The sequence below is a fragment of the Phyllobates terribilis genome, unplaced genomic scaffold (assembly GCF_046119375.1).
Source record: "Phyllobates terribilis strain yellow unplaced genomic scaffold, ASM4611937v1 Scaffold_1923__1_contigs__length_190088, whole genome shotgun sequence".
In the NCBI taxonomy this organism is placed as follows: domain Eukaryota; kingdom Metazoa; phylum Chordata; class Amphibia; order Anura; family Dendrobatidae; genus Phyllobates; species Phyllobates terribilis.
In genome coordinates, this window is record NW_027364683.1 from 87,097 (window position 1) to 102,411 (window position 15,315).

A 15,315-nucleotide genomic window follows, 5' to 3' on the forward strand; every position below is an offset into this window, starting at 1 on the left:
TCCTCACCCATCCCTTGTAGACTGGGAGCCCTCGCGGGCAGGGTCTTCGCTCCACCATACCACTGCACGACCAGCTCCACCCTCACCTACTGTATCCTCACCCATCCCTTGTAGATTGTGAGCCCTCGCAGGCAGGGTCCTCGCTCCACCATACCGCTGCACGACCAGCTCTCCCCTCACCTACTGTATCCTCACCCATCCCTTGTAGACTGTGAGCCCTCGCGGGCAGGGTCCTCGCTCCACCATACCACTGCACGACCAGCTCTACCCTCACCTGCTGTATCCTCACCCATCCCTTGTAGACTGGGAGCCCTCGCGGGCAGGGTCCTCGTTCCACCATACCGCTGCACGACCAGCTCTACCCTCACCTGCTGTATCCTCACCCATCCCTTGTAGACTGGGAGCCCTCGCGGGCAGGGTCCTCGTTCCACCATACCGCTCCACAACCAGCTCTACCCTCACCTACTGTATCCTCACCCATCCCTTGTAGATTGTGAGCCCTCGCGGGCAGGGTCCTCGCTCCACCATACCACTGCACGACCAGCTCTACCCTCACCTGCTGTATCCTCACCCATCCCTTGTAGACTGGGAGCCCTCGCGGGCAGGGTCCTCGCTCCACCATACCGCTGCACGACCAGCTCTCCCCTCACCTACTGTATCCTCACCCATCCCTTGTAGACTGTGAGCCCTCGCGGGCAGGGTCCTCGCTCCACCATACCACTGCACGACCAGCTCTACCCTCACCTGCTGTATCCTCACCCATTCCTTGTAGACTGGGAGCCCTCGCGGGCAGGGTCCTCGTTCCACCATACCGCTCCACAACCAGCTCTACCCTCACCTACTGTATCCTCACCCATCCCTTGTAGATTGTGAGCCCTCGCGGGCAGGGTCCTCTCTCCACCATACCGCTGCACGATCAGCTCTACCCTCACCTACTGTATCCTCACCCATCCCTTGTAGATTGTGAGCCCTCGCGGGCAGGGTCCTCTCTCCACCATACCGCTGTACGACCAGCTCTACCCTCACCTACTGTATCCTCACCCATCCCTTGTAGATTGTGAGCCCTCGCAGGCAGGGTCCTCGCTCCACCATACCACTGCACGACCAGCCCTACCCTCACCTACTGTATCCTCACCCATCCCCTGTAGACTGTGAGCCCTCGCGGGAAGGGTCCTCGCTCCACCACACCGCTGTACGACCAGCTCTACCCTCACCTACTGTATCCTCACCCATCCCTTGTAGATTGTGAGCCCTCGCGGGCAGGGTCCTCGCTCCACCATACCGCTGCACGACCAGCTCTACCCTCACCTACTGTATCCTCACCCATCCCCTGTAGACTGTGAGCCCTCGCGGGAAGGGTCCTCGCTCCACCACACCGCTGTACTGCCAGCTCTTCCCTCACCTACTGTATCCTCCGCCATCCCTTGTAGATTGTGAGTCCTCGCAGGCAGGGTCCTCTCTCCACCATACCGCTGCACGACCAGCTCTACCCTCACCTACTGTATCCTCACCCATCCCTTGTAGATTGTGAGTCCTCGCGGGCAGGGTCCTCTCTCCACCATACCGCTGCACGACCAGCTCTGCCCTCACCTACTGTATCCTCACCCATCCCCTGTAGACTGTGAGCCCTCGCGGGCAGGGTCCTCGCTCCACCATACCGCTGCACGACCAGCCCTACCCTCACCTAATGTATCCTCACCCATCCCCTGTAGACTGTGAGCCCTCGCGGGCAGGGTCCTCGTTCCACCATACCACTGCACGACCAGCTCTACCCTCACCTGCTGTATCCTCACCCATCCCTTGTAGACTGGGAGCCCTCGCGGGCAGGGTCCTCGTTCCACCATACCGCTGCACGACCAGCTCTACCGTCACCTACTGTATCCTCACCCATCCCTCGTAGATTGTGAGCCCTCGCGGGCAGGGTCCCCTCTCCACCATACCGCTGCACGACCAGCTCTACCCTCACCTACTGTATCCTCACCCATCCCTTGTAGACTGTGAGCCCTCGCGGGCAGGGTCCTCGCTCCACCATATCGCTCCACAACCAGCTCTACCCTCACCTACTGTATCCTCACCCATCCCTTGTAGATTGTGAGCCCTCGCGGGCAGGGTCCTCTCTCTACCATACCGCTGCACGACCAGCTCTACCCTCACCTACTGTATCCTCACCCATCCCTTGTAGACTGTGAGCCCTCGTGGGCAGGGTCCTCGCTCCACCATACCGCTCCACAACCAGCTCTACCCTCACCTACTGTATCCTCACCCATCCCTTGTAGATTGTGAGCCCTCGGGGGCAGGGTCCTCGCTCCACCATACCGCTCCACAACCAGCTCTACCCTCACCTACTGTATCCTCACCCATCCCTTGTAGACTGTGAGCCCTCGCGGGCAGGGTCCTCGCTCCACCATATCGCTCCACAACCAGCTCTACCCTCACCTACTGTATCCTCACCCATCCCTTGTAGATTGTGAGCCCTCGCGGGCAGGGTCCTCTCTCCACCATACCGCTGCACGACCAGCTCTACCCTCACCTACTGTATCCTCACCCATCCCTTGTAGACTGTGAGCCCTCGCGGGCAGGGTCCTCGCTCCACCATACCGCTCCACAACCAGCTCTACCCTCACCTACTGTATCCTCACCCATCCCTTGTAGATTGTGAGCCCTCGGGGGCAGGGTCCTCGCTCCACCATACCGCTCCACAACCAGCTCTACCCTCACCTACTGTATCCTCACCCATCCCTTGTAGACTGTGAGCCCTCGCGGGCAGGGTCCTCGCTCCACCATACCGCTCCACAACCAGCTCTACCGTCACCTACTGTATCCTCACCCATCCCTTGTAGACTGTGAGCCCTCGCGGGCAGGGTCCTCGCTCCGCCATACCACTGCACGACCAGCTCTACCCTCACCTACTGTATCCTCACCCATCCCTTGTAGATTATGAGCCCTCGCGGGCAGGGTCCTCTCTCCACCATACCGCTGCACGACCAGCTCTACCCTCACCTACTGTATCCTCACCCATCCCTTGCAGATTGTGAGCCCTCGCGGGCAGGGTCCTCTCTCCACCATACCGCTGCACGACCAGCTCTACCCTCACCTACTGTATCCTCACCCATCCCTTGTAGATTGTGAGCCCTCGCGGGCAGGGTCCTCTCTCCACCATACCGCTGCACGATCAGCTCTACCCTCACCTACTGTATCCTCACCCATCCCTTGTAGATTGTGAGCCCTCGCGGGCAGGGTCCTCTCTCCACCATACCGCTGCACGACCAGCTCTACCCTCACCTACTGTATCCTCACCCATCCCTTGTAGATTGTGAGCCCTCGCAGGCAGGGTCCTCGCTCCACCAAACCACTGCACGACCAGCCCTACCCTCACCTATTGTATCCTCACCCATCCCCTGTAGACTGTGAGCCCTCGCGGGAAGGGTCCTCGCTCCACCACACCGCTGTACGACCAGCTCTACCCTCACCTACTGTATCCTCACCCATCCCTTGTAGATTGTGAGCCCTCGCGGGCAGGGTCCTCGCTCCACCATACCGCTGCACGACCAGCTCTACCCTCACCTACTGTATCCTCACCCATCCCCTGTAGACTGTGAGCCCTCGCGGGAAGGGTCCTCGCTCCACCACACCGCTGTGCTGCCAGCTCTTCCCTCACCTACTGTATCCTCCGCCATCCCTTGTAGATTGTGAGTCCTCGCGGGCAGGGTCCTCTCTCCACCATACCGCTGCACGACCAGCTCTACCCTCACCTACTGTATCCTCACCCATCCCTTGTAGATTGTGAGTCCTCGCGGGCAGGGTCCTCTCTCCACCATACCGCTGCACGACCAGCTCTGCCCTCACCTACTGTATTCTCACCCATCCACTGTAGACTGTGAGCCCTCGCGGGCAGGGTCCTCGCTCCACCATACCGCTGCACGACCAGCTCTGCCCTCACCTAATGTATCCTCACCCATCCCCTGTAGACTGTGAGCCCTCGCGGGCAGGGTCCTCGCTCCACCATACCACTGCACGACCAGCTCTACCCTCACCTACTGTATCCTCACCCATCCCTTGTAGACTGTGAGCCCTCGCGGGCAGGGTCCTCGTTCCACCATACCGCTGCACGACCAGCCCTACCCTCACCTAATGTATCCTCACCCATCCCTTGTAGACTGTGAGCCCTCGCGGGCAGGGTCCTCGCTCCACCATACCGCTGCACGACCAGCTCTGCCCTCACCTACTGTATCCTCTCCCATCCCTTGTAGATTGTGAGCCCTCGCGGGCAGGGTCCTCGCTCCACCATACCGCTGCACGACCAGCTCTACCCTCACCTACTGTATCCTCACCCATCCCTTGTAGATTGTGAGCCCTCGCGGGCAGGGTCCTCGCTCCACCATACCGCTGCACGACCAGCTCTGCCCTCACCTACTGTATCCTCACCCATCCCTTGTAGAATGTGAGCCCTCGCGGGCAGGGTCCTCGCTCCACCATACCGCTGCACGACCAGCTCTGCCCTCACCTACTGTATCCTCACCCATCCCTTGTAGACTGTGAGCCCTCGCGGGCAGGGTCCTCGCTCCACCATACCGCTGCACGACCAGCTCTACCCTCACGTACTGTATCCTCACCCATCCCTTGTAGACTGGGAGCCCTCGCGGGCAGGGTCCTCGCTCCTCCTGTATCAGTCGCTGATTCATTCTGTTAAGATTATTGTACTTGTTTGCTATTTACACCCCTTTTTCATATGTAAAGCGTCATGGAATAAATGGCGCTATAATAATAAAAAATAATAATATTGTGGGGACATGACCGGTTCCATCAAGTGAGATGGGTACAGATCCTCCCTCCCCGCTGCCATCACATAGGCACCTGGTGGCCCCTGTCAGGGCCTGTCATGGAGCGGGTGTTTCCTCTTTTGGGGTCCCCATGAATTAGAAGCCATCAGTGTCTGACCCTATGTGAATGGCCCCAGGATGACTTTCTAGCAAAGTGGCTTCTCAGTAAGCCATGGTCGCGTCTCCAGACTGTGATGCCCCTTGGGTCTGAGCTGCTCCAAGGCTTCCATGTCACTCTACACCAGGGGTCTCAAACACGCGGCCCGCAGGCACAGACCCCTTGACGATCCTGACCTGGTCCAGGAGGAGCCGCCGACAGCAGCGCTGCATTGCCGCACAGAGACTGTCTCCCAGCACAGCATTTTCAATGTCAGCCGCCGGCCAATCAGAGGCCAGCAGCTGATATCTGCGTGTCGGCGCAGCGAGTATGACGTCATTGCCATATGCAGATGTCAGCTGCTGGCCTCTGATTGGCCGGCGGCTGACATTGAAAATGCTGTGCTGGGAGACAGTCTCTGTGCGGCAATGCAGCGCTGCTGTCGGCGGCTCCTCCTGGACCAGGTCAGGATCGTCAAGGGGTCGGACTCTGTGGTGCCTGCGGGCCACATCTGCAGGAAGGAGGACAGGTGAGAATCATCTTTTTTTTTTCTATTTTATGTGTGTGAAGAACAGCACAGGGGGCACATAGCCACAAGATGGGGACCTGGATGGGGCACAGAGCCACAAGAGGGGACCTGGATGGGGCACATAGCCACAAGAGGGGACCTGGATGGGGCACATAGCCACAAGAGGGGACCTGGATGGGGCACATAGCCACAAGAGGGGACCTGGATGGGGCACATAGCCACAAGAGGGGACCTGGATGGGGCACATAGCCACAAGAGGGGACCTGGATGGAGTACAGAGCCACAGGATGGGGACCGGGATGGGGCACATAGCCACAAGATGGGGACCTGGATGGGGCACATAGCCACAAGAGGGGACCTGGATGGGGTACAGAGCCACAGGATGGGGACCGGGATGGGGCACATAGCCACAGGATGGGGACCGGAATGGGGCACATAGCCACAAGATGGGACCTGGATGGGGCACATAGCCACAAGATGGGGACCTGGATGGGGCACAGAGCCACAAGATGGGACCTGGATGGGGCACATAGCCACAAGATGGGACCTGGATGGGGCACATAGCCACAAGAGGGGACCTGGATGGGGCACATAGCCACAAGATGGGACCTGGATGGGGCACATAGCCACAAGAGGGGACCTGGATGGGGCACATAGCCACAAGATGGGACCTGGATGGGGCACATAGCCACAAGAGGGGACCTGGATGGGGCACATAGCCACAAGATGGGGACCTGGATGGGGCACATAGCCACAAGATGGGGACCTGGATGGGGCACAGAGCCACAAGATGGGACCTGGATGGGGCACATAGCCACAAGAGGGGACCTGGATGGGGCACATAGCCACAAGATGGGGACCTGGATGGGGCACAGAGCCACAAGATGGGACCTGGATGGGGCACATAGCCACAAGATGGGACCTGGATGGGGCACATAGCCACAAGAGGGGACCTGGATGGGGCACATAGCCACAAGATGGGGACCTGGATGGGGCACAGAGCCACAAGATGGGACCTGGATGGGGCACATAGCCACAAGATGGGACCTGGATGGGGCACATAGCCACAAGAGGGGACCTGGATGGGGCACATAGCCACAAGATGGGGACCTGGATGGGGCACAGAGCCACAGGATGGGGACCGGGATGGGGCACAGAGCCACAAGATGGGACCTGGATGGGGCACATAGCCACAGGACGGGGACCTGGATGGGGCACATAGCCACAAGAGGGGACCTGGATGGGGCACATAGCCACAAGAGGGGACCTGGATGGGGCACAGAGCCACAAGAGGGGACCTGGATGGGGCACATAGCCACAGGATGGGACCTGGATGGGGCACATAGCCACAAGAGGGGACCTGGATGGGGCACATAGCCACAAGATGGGGACCTGGATGGGGCACAGAGCCACAAGATGGGACCTGGATGGGGCACATAGCCACAAGATGGGACCTGGATGGGGCACATAGCCACAAGAGGGGACCTGGATGGGGCACATAGCCACAAGATGGGGACCTGGATGGGGCACAGAGCCACAAGATGGGACCTGGATGGGGCACATAGCCACAAGATGGGACCTGGATGGGGCACATAGCCACAAGAGGGGACCTGGATGGGGCACATAGCCACAAGATGGGGACCTGGATGGGGCACAGAGCCACAGGATGGGGACCGGGATGGGGCACAGAGCCACAAGATGGGACCTGGATGGGGCACATAGCCACAGGACGGGGACCTGGATGGGGCACATAGCCACAAGAGGGGACCTGGATGGGGCACATAGCCACAAGAGGGGACCTGGATGGGGCACAGAGCCACAAGAGGGGACCTGGATGGGGCACATAGCCACAGGATGGGGACCTGGATGGGGCACAGAGCCACAAGATGGGGACCTGGATGGGGCACAGAGCCACAAGATGGGACCTGGATGGGGCACATAGCCACAAGAGGGGACCTGGATGGGGCACATAGCCACAGGACGGGGACCTGGATGGGGCACATAGCCACAGGATGGGGACCGGGATGGGGCACATAGCCTCAAGATGGGGACCTGGATGGGGCACAGAGCCACAAGAGAGGACCTGGATGGGGCACATAGCCACAAGAGGGGACCTGGATGGGGCACATAGCCACAGGATGGGGACCGGGATGGGGCACATAGCCTCAAGATGGGGACCTGGATGGGGCACAGAGCCACAAGATGGGGACCTGGATGGGGCACAGAGCCACAAGATGGGACCTGGATGCGGCACATAGCCACAAGAGGGGACCTGGATGGGGCACATAGCCACAGGACGGGGACCTGGATGGGGCACATAGCCAAAAGATGGGACCTGGATGGGGCACATAGCCAAAAGATGGGACCTGGATGGGACACATAGCCACAAGATGGGGACCTGGATGGGGCACATAGCCTCAAGATGGGGACCTGGATGGGGCACAGAGCCACAAGATGGGGACCTGGATGGGGCACAGAGCCACAAGATGGGACCTGGATGGGGCACATAGCCACAAGAGGGGACCTGGATGGGGCACATAGCCACAAGAGGGGACCTGGATGGGGCACATAGCCACAAGATGGGGACCTGGATGGGGCACAGAGCCACAAGATGGGACCTGGATGGGGCACATAGCCACAAGAGGGGACCTGGATGGGGCACATAGCCTCAAGATGGGGACCTGGATGGGGCACAGAGCCACAAGAGGGGACCTGGATGGGGCACATAGCCACAGGACGGGGACCTGGATGGGGCACATAGCCACAGGATGGGGACCGGGATGGGGCACATAGCCTCAAGATGGGGACCTGGATGGGGCACAGAGCCACAAGAGAGGACCTGGATGGGGCACATAGCCACAAGAGGGGACCTGGATGGGGCACATAGCCACAGGATGGGGACCGGGATGGGGCACATAGCCTCAAGATGGGGACCTGGATGGGGCACAGAGCCACAAGATGGGGACCTGGATGGGGCACAGAGCCACAAGATGGGACCTGGATGCGGCACATAGCCACAAGAGGGGACCTGGATGGGGCACATAGCCACAGGACGGGGACCTGGATGGGGCACATAGCCAAAAGATGGGACCTGGATGGGGCACATAGCCAAAAGATGGGACCTGGATGGGACACATAGCCACAAGATGGGGACCTGGATGGGGCACATAGCCTCAAGATGGGGACCTGGATGGGGCACAGAGCCACAAGATGGGGACCTGGATGGGGCACAGAGCCACAAGATGGGACCTGGATGGGGCACATAGCCACAAGAGGGGACCTGGATGGGGCACATAGCCACAAGAGGGGACCTGGATGGGGCACATAGCCACAAGATGGGGACCTGGATGGGGCACAGAGCCACAAGATGGGACCTGGATGGGGCACATAGCCACAAGAGGGGACCTGGATGGGGCACATAGCCTCAAGATGGGGACCTGGATGGGGCACAGAGCCACAAGATGGGACCTGGATGGGGCACATAGCCACAAGAGGGGACCTGGATGGGGCACATAGCCACAAGATGGGGACCTGGATGGGGCACATAGCCACAAGAGGGGACCTGGATGGGGCACAGAGCCACAAGAGGGGACCTGGATGGGGCACATAGCCACAAGAGGGGATCTGGATGGGGCACAGAGCCACAAGAGGGGACCTGGATGGGGCACAGAGACACAAGAGGGGACCTGGATGGGGCACAGAGACACAAGAGGGGACCTGGATGGGGCACATAGCCACAAGATGGGGACCTGGATGGGGCACAGAGCCACAAGAGGGGACCTGGATGGGGCACAAAGCCACAAGAGGGGACCTGGATGGGGCACAGAGCCACAAGAGGGGACCTGGATGGGGCACATAGCCACAAGATGGGGACCTGGATGGGGCACATAGCCACAAGATGGGGACCTGGATGGGGCACAGAGCCACAAGATGGGACCTGGATGGGGCACATAGCCACAAGAGGGGACCTGGATGGGGCACATAGCCTCAAGATGGGGACCTGGATGGGGCACAGAGCCACAAGATGGGACCTGGATGGGGCACAAAGCCACAAGAGGGGACCTGGATGGGGCACAGAGCCTCAAGATGTGGACCTGGATGGGGCACATAGCCACAAGATGGGGACCTGGATGGGGCACAGAGCCACAAGATGGGGACCTGGATGGGGCACAGAGCCTCAAGATGTGGACCTGGATGGGGCACATAGCCTCAAGATGTGGACCTGGATGGGGCACATAGCCACAAGATGGGGAACTGGATGGGGCACATAGCCACAAGATGGGGACCTGGATGGGGCACATAGCCACAAGATGGGGACCTGGATGGGGCACATAGCCACAAGATGGGGACCTGGATGGGGCACATAGCCCCAAGATGGGGACCTGGATGAGGCACATTAGTACAAGATGGGCGCCAGGATGGGGAACGTTGCCACAGGATGGGGACCTGGATGGGGCACATTAGTACAAGATGGGGACTTGGATGGGGAACATTACTACAAGATGTTTTCCATTATTACTATATGATGCTAATTGTAAGACAATATTACTGTATGTGGCCAATTGGGGGAAATAAAATTGGAAAAAAAATAAAAAATAAAATAAAGCATGAAAAAATATTGGGCACTAAAAATGCTGTTTTATATGTAAACTAAAGTAAACACAAAAAAGTTCCCGTTTATTATCGCCACATCCATAACGACCCAAGCCATAAAAAACTAAACACGGCAAAAATGTTCAAAAGGTGTATACAAAAAAAATGGTATCACTAAAAATGTCACATTGAACAAAGAATGCGGCCCCCCAAATTCAAATTTTTTCCATGTGCGGCCCATATACCCAGCCGAGTTTGAGACCCCTGGTACACAATATATCTTTATACCTACGAGACACGACCAGGACGATGAGCATAACACCCTTAGAATGCGGGTGGAGATGGCAGGTACAGTGGCCGTAGCACAATATATCACACGATTACTGACCAGTTAAAAAATGACATCAGCTCCTTCTGTCTGTAGCCTCGCAGGCCATAGGCACTTAACGGGCAGACAATGGCCCGAATCCCACCAGTTCCAATGGATGCCATTAAGAGTCCAGCGTAGAACAGCAGAGTCTGCTCCCTCCGAGCCAAGGTATGCGCGATGTGATGCCTGTCTATGTAAAAGTCCTCGAAGGGGAACGCAACTACAGGCAGCAGGGCCGTTCCTGGGGGCAAAAACAAGTGTCAGGTGTGACTGCCACCCGTACCCACAGGTACCAAACACTACACACAACCACCCCAATTACTGGTCCATCACACTGCACTGCAAGGGTTCATTACAGAGTATCCCAACCACAGGGTCCATCACACTGAACTCCAACTACAGGGTCCATCACACTGAACCCCAACTACAGGGTCCATCACACTGAAACCCAACCGCAGGGTCCATCACACTGAACCCCAACCACAGGGTCCATCACACTGAACCCCAACTACAGGGTCCATCACACTGAACCCCAACCACAGGGTCCATCACACTGCACTGCAAGGGTTCATTACAGAGTATCCCAACCGCAGGGTCCATCACACTGAACCCCAACTACAGGGTCCATCACACTGAACCTCAACTGCAGGGTCCATCACACTGAACCTCAACCGCAGGGTCTATCACACTGAACCTCAACTGCAGGGTCCATCACACTGAGCCCCAACTACAGAGTTCATCACACTACACCTCAACTACAAGGTCCATCACACTGAAACCCAACCGCAGGGTCCATCACACTGAACCCCAACTACAGGGTCCATCACACCACACCTCAGTCATAGGGTCCATCACACTGAAACCCAACTACAGGGTCCATCACACTGAACCTCAACCGCAGGGTCCATCACACTGAACCCCAACTACAGGGTCCATCACACTGAACCTCAACTTCAGGGTCCATCACACTGAACCCCAACTACAGGGTCCATCGCACCACACCTCAGTCGCAGGGTCCATCACACTGAAACCCAACCGCAGGGTCCATCACACTGAACCCCAACTACAGGGTCCATCACACTGAAACCCAACCGCAGGGCCATCACACTGAACCCCAACTACAGGGTCCATCACACTGAACCCTAACTACAGAGTTCATCACACTACACCTCAACTACAAGGTCCATCACACTACACCTCGACTACAGGGTCCATCACACTGAAACCCAACTGCAGGGTCCATCGCACTGAAACCCAACCGCAGGGCCATCACACTGAACCCCAACTACAGGGTCCATCACACTGAATCCTAACTACAGAGTTCATCACACTACACCTCAACTACAAGGTCCATCACACTGAAACCCAACCGCAGGGCCATCACACTGAACCCCAACTACAGGGTCCATCACACTGAACCCTAACTACCGAGTTCATCACACTACACCTCGACTACAGGGTCCATCACACTGAAACCCAACTGCAGGGTCCATCGCACTGAACCCCAACTACAAGATCCATGACACTGAACCCCAACTACAGGGTCCATCACACTGAACCCCAACTACAGGGTCCATCACACTGAACCTCAACTACAGGGTCCATCACACTGAACCCCAACTACAGGGTCCATCACACTGAACCTCAACTACAGGGTCCATCACACTGAACCCTAACTACAGGGTCCATCACACTGAACCTTAACTACAGGGTCCATCACACTGAACCCCAACTACAGGGTCCATCACACTGAACCCAAACTACAGGGTCCATCACACTGAACCCCAACTAAGGGTCCATCACACTGAACCCCAACTACAGGGTCCATCACACTGAACCTCAACTACAGGGTCCATCACACTGAACCCTAACTACAGAGTTCATCACACTACACCTCAACTACAAGGTCCATCACACTACACCTCGACTACAGGGTCCATCACACTGAAACCCAACTGCAGGGTCCATCGCACTGAACCCCAACTACAGGGTCCATCAAACTGCATCTTAGTCGCAGGTCCATCACACTGAACCTCAACTGCAGGGCCATCACACTGAACCCTAACTACAGGGTCCATCACACTGAAACCCAACTACAGGGTCCATGACACTGAACCCTAACTACAGGGTCCATCACACTGAACCCCAACTACAGGGTCCATTAGACCAGATCCCCAACCACAGAATCCATCACACTGCACCTCAACTACAAGGTCCATCACACTACTCCTCGACTACAGGGTCCATCACACTGAAACCCAACCGCAGGGTCCATCACACTACACCTCGACTACAGGGTCCATCACACTGAAACCCAACCGCAGGGTCCATCACACTGAACCCCAACTACAGGGTCCATGACACTGAACCCCAACTACAGGGTCCATCACACTGAACCTCAACTGCAGGGTCCATCACACTGCATCTTAGTCGCAGGTCCATCAAACTGAACCTCAACTGCAGGGCCATCACACTGAACCCTAACTACAGTGTCCATTACACCACACCTCAGTCGCAGGGTCCATCACACTGAAACCCAACCGCAGGGTCCATCACACTGAACCCCAACTACAGGGTCCATCACACTGAACCCCAACTACAGGGTCCATCACACTGAACCCCAACTACAGGGTCCATCACACTGAACCCTAACTACAGGGTCCATCACACTGAACCCTAACTACAGGGTCTAGCAGACCTGAAACCCAACCACAGGGTCCAGCACACTGCACCTCAACTACAGGGTCCATCACACTGAACTCTAACTACAGGGTCCATCACACTGAACCCTAACTACAGGGTCCATCACACTGAACTCTAACTACAGGGTCCATCACACTGCATCCCAACTACAGGGTCCATCAGACCAGATCCCCAACCACAGAATCCATCACACTGAACCCTAACTACAGGGTCCATCACACTGAACCCCCAACTACAGGGTCCGTCACACTGAACCCCAATTACAGGGTCCATCACACTGAACCCCCAACTACAGGGTCCGTCACACTGAACCCCAACTACAGGGTCCATCACATTAACCCCCAACCACATGGTCCATCACACTGAACCCCCAACCGCAGGGTCCATCACACTGAACCCCAACTACAGGGTCTATCACACTGAACCCCCAACTACAGGGTCCGTCACACTGAACCCCAACTACAGGGTCCATCACACTGTACACACATCCACCCATCTGTCCACACACGTCTGTCCATCTGTCCATTGTACACACATCCACTCATCCGTTCGTCTACGGTACACACGTCCACCCACCTGTCCACTGTGCACACATGCACCCATCCATACACACGTCCACCCATCCATCCACTGTACACACACGTCCATCCATTCTTCCATTGTACACACGTCCACCCATCCATCCACTGTACACTTGTCCACCCATCCGTCCACTCTAAACACGTCCGTCCTATCCACACGTTCACACATCAGTCCATATGTCCACAGATCCATACCTGCACACCCTGCGAGGTCTTCTTCATACATGCTCACACACATGACATTGAGGTACCTACCTGCAATGTGCAGGAAAGTGCAGATATAAACCAGCCTGGTTCTTCCGATGCACAGCTCTGCTGACCATCCAACCAGCACCGGCGTGAAGGTAGAGGCCCCCACAAAGCAGAGGTTCACAATGGCCGCCTGGTGGTACTGGTAGCCAAGTTTTAAGGTGCAGAATAGGATCATATTACAGACAGTGGCAAAGAAGGTGAATCGCTCGCACAGCTCCACCAGGAGCATGCAGATGATGGGCTGGAGACTCTTCCTGGCCTGAGTCCTTGACGACTCCAGATGGACATCTTTACTCCAGGATCTGCTGCTGCCCCGGAGCGAGGAATGGAACCTGGAGAAGGGCACAAAGTGTGGCAGAGGCATGGTGCCCACAGGGAGTGCAGGGAGCGCAGCTTCTCCATGCCATCCAGGAATTCCACACATATGTGACACTACGCGTCAGCAAGTCACACTCTACTGCTGCACCAAACCCTGAAGCTCTGTCAACACCAAATCTGACTGCCGAGACCTCCAGGAATGAGCACAGAGACCCTCTGACTGAGCACAGAGAGCCCCAGACTCTGAGCACCGAGACCCCCCAACTCTGAGCTGAGACCACCAGGAATGAGCACAAAAACCCTCCGACTAAGCACAGAGATCCCCTGACTCTGAGCACCGAGACCCCCCAACTCTGAGCTGAGACATACAGGAATGAGCACAGAAACCCTCCGACTGAGCACAGAGAGCCCCCGACTCTGAGCACCGAGACCCCCCAACTCTGAGCTGAGACCCCCAGGAATGAGCACAAAAACCCTCCGACTCTGAGCTGAGACCTCCAGAAATGAGCACAGAGACCCTCCAACTGAGCACAGAGACCCCCCAACTCTGAGCTGAGATCTCCAGGAATGAGCACAAAAACCCTCCGACTAAGCACAGAGACCCCCTGACTCTGAGCACCGAGACCCCCCAACTCTGAGCTGAGACCTCCAGGAATGAGCACAGAAACCCTCCGACTGAGCACAGAGACCCCCTGACTCTGAGCACCAAGACCCCCAACTCTGAGCTGAGACCTCCAGGAATGAACACAGAAACCCTCCGACTCTGAGCTGAGACCTCCAGGAATGAGCACAGAGACCCCCGACTCTAAGCGGAGACCTCCAGGAATGAGCACAGAAACCCTCCGACTGAGCACAGAGACACCCTGACTCTGAGCACCAAGACCCCCCCCCAACTCTGAGCTGAGACCTCCAGGAATAAGCACAGAGACCCTCCAACTCTGAGCTGAGACCTCCAGGAATGAGCACAGAGACCCCCCAACTCTGAGCTGAGACCTCCAGAAATGAGCCCAGAGAGCCTCTGACTAAGCATGGAGACCCCCCGACTCTGAGCA

General features: G+C 57.3%; 1 protein-coding gene across 1 annotated transcript in view; it reads right to left on the reverse strand.

Moving 5' to 3' along the window:
• The window catches only part of SLC15A5 (solute carrier family 15 member 5), a gene marked incomplete at its 3' end in the record, with an annotated part of 159,394 nt that overhangs the window by 81,015 nt on the left and 63,064 nt on the right, over positions 1-15,315 (reverse strand). The window contains exons 3-4 of the mRNA XM_073669080.1: positions 13,949-14,277; positions 10,428-10,650 (exon numbers count right to left, since the gene is read on the reverse strand). Of these exons, the coding sequence (XP_073525181.1) occupies positions 10,428-10,650; positions 13,949-14,277 (552 nt within the window). The remainder of the gene's footprint in view (positions 1-10,427; positions 10,651-13,948; positions 14,278-15,315) is intronic.